We start from the raw sequence: 9596 nt of genomic DNA, 5'->3' as shown, positions 1-9596 counted from the left end.
TGCGTAGCATTACTGGTATCGTCTCAAAAATTAGAAGATTTTCGCGAGATTCTCTTATTGACGTTAACTATCTCTATCCATCAATATGGTGGACAAATATTAAATAGTTGTACTTTGTCACCAGCAGAAAACGCTAGAATTAAATTGCTCGATCTTATTGGAAATGCAACACATGAAGCTATGGATGATATGATTCCAAAAGAAGACAGTCTTGAATTTAAATGTTTGATAGAAAAGCTTTCTGTCAGTGGATTAGATCCAAATAAACAGGATCTGTTTTTAAACGAAGAGCCACAATCAGCAGAAAGTGTTAAAAATTGGGTAAACAGCATTAAGCTTGAAGCCGAAATAAATAAAAAGACTCTCTACGACAGACCAAATCCCTATTATCTTCCAGGATTTTTTAAACATCTTTGTAATTTAAGTTCCGAATTTCCGCTATGGACAGCCGTCATGAAAGACAATTTTAATTCAAGATACATCAGGCCTTCATCTTCTTATGTTGAAGGAGACTTCAATCAACTGAAAAATAATATCCTGAAAAATATTCAAGGTCCTTTACGAGTAGATAAAATGTTTAAAATTCATCATGAAGCACTAAAAGGCCAATGTTTATTAGCTTCATCAAAAATAACGGAAGCTCTTATGCTACCGCCAAAGACGGTAACAAATCCTCATCAGATCCTTCACAAATATAAAAAAAATGAAAACCAAGAGACAAATGAAGAACAATCTTCAACATCAAGTGATCTTCCATCTTTTGATGAGCACAACCCGCAGTCTCCAATAATGCACAGTAGTACAATATTTAATTCTTCCAATGTGAACGATGTGGTTGACACTAATGATAGTGCATCTTCAATAATATTAAATGATGAGACTTTTGTAAAAGCTTCAACTGAAGAAAATAGAAAGAAGGAAACGATCTGTGATACAGCCGACTTGCACGAAAGAGAAAATTGGAGAAACAAAGGGAAAAAAGATGATTTTTTAGTTTCTTGCTCGCCTCAAAACAATAATGAAATCGACAGTGATTTAAAAAAAGAAAAAAATATAAAAAAACGTCAGCTTGAAATTAAAGACAGGAAGCCTTCAAAGTTCTTTAAAAAGTTTCCAGAAATTCATTCTCATCATAATATTGTTTCCGCTTCGAATACGAAGTTTACAGCTTCATCAAAACACTGGCTTCTTATAAACGGTTCACGTTTTTCAAAACCGTTAATAATCAACAAACAACGCTACGTTATTAAAAACACATGCCAGTTTGATGCAATCATGCAAATTTTACTAACGAGCAAAATAGAAATTCCTGAATATTCTATACATATTGAAAATTCAAATAATGATGGTTTCAAATTTCTAAAACTCCTAGAAACCTCTGGAGCAAGTATTGAAAAAGCAAGTAATGTATATAAAGAAAGATGCTTATTATTGAAAGATTTTAAAAAAAGCAACAATGAAAATGACAGAACATCCTTTGCTAAAGAAATTGAATCTCCTAAAATTTTAAAGAGTATAGATGTTTTTTCAAATGTAGCAGATATGTGGGATTTCATTATGAAAAGAGAACCAAGTGCATTTAGATTGATTCATTGCAAATGTGGTTATTCTTTAATGGAGGAGGTTTCGTATTTCTACTTAAATCCTGAAATAATTGCAAAAGATGGATTTAAGAATCTTCAGGAGGCCGTAATTGACAGATGGGGAAATGCTTTAGCCTCAAATTGTGAGTGTGGACAAAAACCATTAGAATCATTGAAGCTTAATGCACACATTTTCATTGACGGTGATGTCAGGTCATTGGACGGAAAAGCAACACCTCAAATGTGCAATGCTTTAGAGCTTCCAAACTATATTACACTGTATGGTTTAAAATTCAGGTTAGTATTAAATTACTTTTTTATTTTTTTTGCAATAGAAAACTACAATTAAATTACAGTAATATTAATTATTAAATAATTTTTAAATTCTAATAAACAAATTGAGAGTGCAGTCACACGATTTTGTACTTCTGTTTGCAAAATCTATGCAAAATTTTGGAAATTTTGCATACAGCAGCTGCGTGACTGTACTCTAATTCAAAAAGTAATTTTAAAAAAATTCACGATAAGTTAATATTTTTTAATGTTAAATAAATAATTTTTTTTTGAAATATAACAAATATAAGTAAACATCAATAGACACATTTTGAGAACATTCTATTAATTAAAATTATATACGTTTACTCCTAATAGGTTAACAGGCGTAGTAATATACGATGGATCGCTAAGTCATTATACAGCTCTTTGTACAACCAAATATAAAAAATGGGAGATCTATGATGACTTGAACTCCAAAGTGACAGCTGCAAATAAAAAACACATTCAACCAGGAGGAATTATTTATATTCAAATCCACGGATGACTCGAAAAGAGTAACATTTCAATTTTTTATAATACATTACTTATTAACTAGCTTTTATAATGTTGACCACCAAACCTCCAAAACTGACTACCAAACTCCACCAAACGATATCAAAATGAATTTTCAAAAAATATTAATTTTTGTGCTGATGTTAAGTCAGCACTCCAAAAAAAATTCTTTTTGGTAGTATTTACTGCTTGTTTGGTAGTTCATTTTTTATTAGTAATTATTAATTAATTATTAAAACATACTTTTAAAATCTTTCTCAATCTACTGACTTTTATTTGTAACATTTTTCCCCCATTCCTCAAAAATAAACTTAATTAAATTTAAATTTTAGAACTTTTAATTTGTTTTTTTAAGGTAAGTATTGTAGTCAATAATTTTTTTGAAAGTTTCTAATTTTTGAGACTTATATGACTTCTAGATAAAATTCTCATGATTAGTATTGTAAAATACTGATTTCATAACAAATTTACCTGTAAAATTAAGAGAGTAACGAAATAGTTGTATTTAACAATTTTAATTTTCCTACCGTAACACCTTGCGCACTCATCCTTACTCACCATGATTAATTTTTTACAAATTAGAATTATTTTTTGTAAATTAAACTACTAAACACCACCAAACGATATCAAAAAGCATGTTTAAAAAATATTATTTTTTGAGTGCTGATGTGAAATTAGCAATAATTCACAACTAATTATTTCTAAAATTTATTATTATTACTACATTTAATTATAATATGATATTAAATGAAATTCATATACAGAATTGTAAAATACTGTAATCCAAATGAATTTACAAATGGAATTAGGGAAAAAATTAAGTATTGTGAAATGCAATTTGAATTTTCGCGCCAGTTGATCTTACGTAATAGTGAACGCGCTCTCTGATAAAAGTTTTAGAAATGATTTATCATTTATAGTTTTGACCACCAAACCTCCAAAATTGACTACCAAACACCACCAAACGACCACCAAACGATATCAAAAAGAATTTTCAAAAAATATTAATTTTTGGAGTGCTGATGTGAAGTTAGCACTCCAAAAATAATAATTTTTAAATAATTCTTTTTGGTACTGCTTAGTGGTTGTTTGGTGGTTTTTGGTAGTCAACTTTGAAGGATTGGTAGTTATTAGGGGAAAAGTGGAAAACGTTTTTTGAAGTACCTAAAATATATGATAATTTTTTCTTACTATATTTAATTATAATATGATATTAAATGAAATTCATATACAGAATTGTAAAATACTGTAATCCAAATGAATTTACAAATGGAATTAGGGAAAAAATTAAGTATTGTGAAATGCAATTTGAATTTTCGCGCCAGTTGATCTTACGTAATAGTGAACGCGCTCTCTGATAAAAGTTTTAGAAATGATTTATCATTTATAGTTTTGACCACCAAACCTCCAAAATTGACTACCAAACACCACCAAACGACCACCAAACGATATCAAAAAGAATTTTCAAAAAATATTAATTTTTCGAGTGCTGATGTGAAGTTAGCACTCCAAAAATAATAATTTTTAAATAATTCTTTTTGGTACTGCTTAGTGGTTGTTTGGTGGTTTTTGGTAGTCAACTTTGAAGGATTGGTAGTTATTAGGGGAAAAGTGGAAAACGTTTTTTGAAGTACCTAAAATATATGATAATTTTTTCTTACTATATTTAATTATAATATGATATTAAATGAAATTCATATACAGAATTGTAAAATACTGTAATCCAAATGAATTTACAAATGGAATTAGGGAAAAAATTAAGTATTGTGAAATGCAATTTGAATTTTCGCGCCAGTTGATCTTACGTAATAGTGCACAGTAAAAACAAAATCTTCTTTTAAGCTTATAAGTTGTCTTTTTTCAAGATGTAAACGGAAGTAGATCATATTGACTGAAAATCAGTACTCAAAAAATGTTTAAAAAGAATACCCTTATCTTACTATAAGTAAGATGTCATACGAGCTGAAATTTAGCTCTAAGCTTGTTGAAGAACTGAAATTCAGTTAGGTTTTAGACTATCATTTAGTCTTATGTTAAAAGAGGGCTGAAATTAAGCTTCCTTACAGACTGTCTTTCAGCGTTAACCTGGTGTGATAATAATCCTAAATTATGACTTAAAAGCATATTAGAATTTTGATATATATATATATATATTTATATTACTTATAACAATTTTTTCTAATTTATAAATTTGCATTATTTAAATGAAAATGACGAGGAACTTTTATATTTAAAAAAATCTTGTCATTTTCATTTTCAATTCTGCAAACTAAATTTAAAAAATAATAAGTTAGGAATTAACAGTTTAGAATAATTTAAGCTCTTCCAACAAGTTCCACACAGTTTTGTACTTTTGGTAATATTTAGCGACTTTTTTTCTAAATAGTATAGCTGAGACAAAGGTGAAAGATATGCGTGCTTTGCTGGAATATTCGATATTAAAAACCCAGTAAAAAAACCCATTCTTGTGAATTATAAATGAATAAAACCAAAATTAAAACACGAGAAAATCATTTCTCAACCACGCTTCACTGTACGCGTACGCTATGGCGTTTTCACAACAGACGTTTTGCCTGTGACGTCACAACTACCACTTTAAGAATCGGCGGACTGACACCCAGCTCAAGTAAAGACTTTTAAAAAGTCACTGTCGTCTTTTTTTTACTTAAGACCAGTGAATTAAAAATCAGTCGAATTATAAGCTTATTTATAGTAAGAGAACCACTAACTCTTATTTTAAGCTAATTTTCATTATTAAATAAAGTTTCTTGCTTAAAATAAGTTAAAAATTAAAGTAAGCTTACATTCGGTTTCAGATTTTGTTTTTACTGTGTGAACGCGCTCTCTGATAAAAGTTTTAGAAATGATTTATCATTTATAGTTTTGACCACCAAACCTCCAAAATTGACTACCAAACACCACCAAACGACCACCAAACGATATCAAAAAGAATTTTCAAAAAATATTAATTTTTGGAGTGCTGATGTGAAGTTAGCACTCCAAAAATAATAATTTTTAAATAATTCTTTTTGGTACTGCTTAGTGGTTGTTTGGTGGTTTTTGGTAGTCAACTTTGAAGGATTGGTAGTTATTAGGGGAAAAGTGGAAAACGTTTTTTGAAGTACCTAAAATATATGATAATTTTTTCTTACTATATTTAATTATAATATGATATTAAATGAAATTCATATACAGAATTGTAAAATACTGTAATCCAAATGAATTTACAAATGGAATTAGGGAAAAAATTAAGTATTGTGAAATGCAATTTGAATTTTCGCGCCAGTTGATCTTACGTAATAGTGAACGCGCTCTCTGATAAAAGTTTTAGAAATGATTTATCATTTATAGTTTTGACCACCAAACCTCCAAAATTGACTACCAAACACCACCAAACGACCACCAAACGATATCAAAAAGAATTTTCAAAAAATATTAATTTTTGGAGTGCTGATGTGAAGTTAGCACTCCAAAAATAATAATTTTTAAATAATTCTTTTTGGTACTGCTTAGTGGTTGTTTGGTGGTTTTCGGTAGTCAACTTTGAAGGATTGGTAGTTATTAGTTAATTATTAAAACATACTTTCGAAATTTTTCTCAATTTACTCACTTTTATTTGTAACGTGAAGAGATATATTCAAATTTTCATATAAATAATATTATTATCTCAAACATTTTTTCCCCTTTTCTTAACAATAAACCTAATTAAATATAATTTTAGAACTTTTAATTTGTTTTTTAATGTATGTATTGTGGTTATCAATTTTTTTTGAAAGTTTCTATATTAAAAATATAAATAAATTTTAAAATAAAAATCTCATGATTAGTATTGTAAAATACTGTTTTCATAATAAATTTACTTGTGAAATTAAGAGAGTAATGGAATCGTCGTAATTAACAATTTTAATTTTCCTACTATGACATAGTGCGCATTCATCTTTATTCACCTTGATGAATTTTTTAAAATTATAATTATCTTTTATAAATTGAACTACCAAACCTTGTGAAATGGCTACCAAACACCGCCATGCGATATCAAAAAGAATGTTTAAAAAATATTTCAATTTTTAAAGTGCTCATGTAAAATTTTTTGTCCAAAACTACTTATTTCAAAAATTTTTTATTGTTACTACTATATTTAATTATTACATGATTATATTTAATGAAATTCATACAAAATTTTGTGAAATACTATTTTTTAAATAAATTTACAAATGAAATTAGGAAAAAAATTAATAAGTTTAGAAATACAATTTGAATTTTCGCGCCAGAAGACTATGCGCATTCACAAACACGCACTCTTATAAAAGCTTTAGAAATAATTTATCTTTTATAGTTTTGACCACCAAATCTCCAAAATTGACTACCAAACACCACCAAACGACCACCAAACGATATCAAAAGGAATTTTCAAAAAATACTAATTTTTGGAGTGCTGTCGTGAAGATGGCACTCTAAACTTGAAATCTGTATAATTTTTTCAATTTTGACCACCAAACCTCCAAACCTGAATACCAAACACCACCAAACGACCACCAATCGATTCCATACAAGAAAACCTGTTTTCCTTTAACTTGGTGTGCCAACTTCACGGGGCTCAACATAGGTACAAACATATTAAAAAAATCAGGGTGAGGTAGGGCATTGCTTTTATTTGTAAGTTTCAAACAGGTTGGGGAAGTCCATGAGTAGAACGCAGGGTTGAGTTAGTAGCGTTAGAAATTTTGAAATGCCAGTTAAGTATAAAGGTACGGTCACACGACTTTTGGAAAAACCATTCTTGTCTTTCTCTCTCCTAAGACAGAGACATAAGATTGTCTCACTCTGCATTTTCTTACATTTCCCAAAGACGGAAAACGCAGAGTGAGACAAACTTATGCGTCTGTCTTAGGAGAGAGATAGACAAGAATGGTTTTTCCAAAAGTCGTGTGACCGTACCCTAAAGGACACTCACAAGGAAGAAGTACTTTACAAACCATTTCACAAACATCGTCATTTTATACTTTCTTGTATCAGGAAACGTTTTAAAGCAAAATTTGCTAAATTTTTCAATCAAATCATCTTTCTATCACTATTTTAAATTGTTCTTACATATTAAAACAATTATTTAACATTATATTTCTTAAAAAAACATTTTTTTTTAAAAACAATTCAAAAATACCCGCCGTGAAAATGACTTTTCACGCATTTTCACGGTCCAGAAATAATGTTCATCTGATCGAAATTTGAGGTATAAAAGCACCTTAAGCAGTTATCAAAATTTGGTCCACTTTTAATGCAGATTTAACATGGTTGTTCGGTCTCTTTAAGGCCTGAGCAGAATAGAAACGTAACCGTAATCGCAATCGTAAGGGTACGGTCACACGACTTTTGGAAAAACCATTCTTGTCTTTCTCTCTCCTATTACAGACGCATAAGTTTGTCTCACTCTGCATTTTCCGTCTTTGGGAAATGTAAGAAAATGCAGAGTGAGACAATCTTATGCCTCTGTCTTAGGAGAGAGAAAGACAAGAATGGTTTTTCCAAAAGTCGTATGACCGTACCTTAATCGTGAACGGAAGAATGGGTTAGAGAAGGATAGTCATATATTGTTGTTCTTCTCTTACTTATTCTTCCGTTTGTGATTGCGATTACGATTCCGGTTACGTTTCTATTGTGCTTAGGCTTTTATACTACTCCATGAGTTTTATATATGAATTTTCCATGTTCACATAGAAAAAGAACAATTTTGACGAGTTGCACTTAAAACGATACGATTTTGCCTATTGTAGAACCAACCTGAAAGGCAATGAGAGGTTTCTGTATACACTTTTGGTCGTATATGCCTACATATTTTTGTCCTTTTCTAACGCACGTGTTGCCATGACAACATGTGAGTTAGAAAAGGACAAAAAAGTGTAGGCATTTACGACCAAGAGTGTACATTGGATATGTAAAAGGTAATTCACCAGAAATTTATAGAATTACTCAAAATTTCCAATTTTTTAAAAAGTGAAATATTCATTTTTTAAATGAGTCTTCTTGAAATATTTATTATGTAATTCGTTGCTGATCACAATGAGAAAGAACAATATTCACAAAATAAACATATTTAAAAGATTATTCTAATTTTACACCTTATTTAAAAAGTTTATGTACAAAATTTCATATTTTATTATTTTAAAAAAATATTTTACGTATATCATTTGCCAGAGGCCAAATCCCAATAATGTTCTCCATAATTTCCGTTTGCATTTCCCCATAATACCTGTAACAAAAATAATAAAATAAATAAATAAGACCTATAACAAAATAAGTAAAAAATAAAAAAATTTCTTTATATTATTATCATACTTTTCCTTGATGGCGATTATTTTCAAAATCCTTTTGCTCAAATCTCTGCTCCCATTCAGTTGGATTTTCACAAACATGACCAAATTGAAACAATAAAGGTGCCAAATGATCAGAGAATATATCCCTAAAGTATGAAATATAATATTTAAATTATATTTTTTTAATTATTTGCTTAAATATTTAATGAAAAGTTTAATTTAAAAAAAATTGTTTTTTTTTGATTATTTTTATAAATATTTTGTTTTTTTCTATGTGAATAAAAGTTCTGATAAATAATCAATTTATCTTATATAAAATTGACAGAAAATCATAGTTAAAAACTTACTGGAAAAATTGTCTCTTGAATAAAATTCTACTCGGAACTTCTGTCTCTGAAATATCTTCATTTGAATTGTCTCTCAAATCCTCAAAAGATTCTATACATAAAAATAAAATATTTATATTTTAAATTAAATAAAAAACAGAAAATAATTTTAATTAATTTTATATCAATTTTTAGAAAAAAATACGTAAAATTCTTTTTTAATCAAAATTATCAAAAATATTGTTTAGTTGAGGATAAATAAAATTAAATATATATTTATATATCTTTTTAAATTTAATCTTACCATTTTCTGAATTGTCATTAATTATAATAGGAGCACAGATAACATTTGAAATTATATCAACGATAATTATACACAAAAAGAATGTCAAAGACATTTCTCAAATTTTATTCAAAGTGTTTGGAAAATTTACTTTTTGAATTATATTTTAAATAATATAATTTATAAATTCATTACAATTTTATTTTTAATTATAATATTTTTTGTGCTGTAGTTTACAATTTTGTGATTTTTATCAATTCACAAT

General features: G+C 28.3%; 1 protein-coding gene across 1 annotated transcript; it reads right to left on the bottom strand.

The window, feature by feature from the left end:
* Positions 1-8576: 8576 nt before the first annotated feature.
* On the bottom strand, positions 8577-9499 carry LOC127285992 (uncharacterized). Its single transcript, XM_051312243.1, has 4 exons — positions 9353-9499; positions 9070-9160; positions 8745-8868; positions 8577-8658 (listed from the first exon to the last, which is right to left on the bottom strand). Exons 1-4 carry the CDS (start codon positions 9444-9446, stop codon positions 8593-8595), a joined length of 375 nt encoding a protein of 124 aa, XP_051168200.1. The 5' UTR covers positions 9447-9499; the 3' UTR covers positions 8577-8592.
* Positions 9500-9596: the final 97 nt, after the last annotated feature.

This window comes from Leptopilina boulardi, unplaced genomic scaffold (assembly GCF_019393585.1).
Source record: "Leptopilina boulardi isolate dan_hultmark-lab unplaced genomic scaffold, ZJU_Lbou_2.1 LbouV2_342, whole genome shotgun sequence".
Taxonomy (NCBI): Eukaryota; Metazoa; Arthropoda; class Insecta; order Hymenoptera; family Figitidae; genus Leptopilina; species Leptopilina boulardi.
Note: the sequence above shows the minus strand (reverse complement) of the source record. Positions and strands in the feature narration are given on the sequence as shown.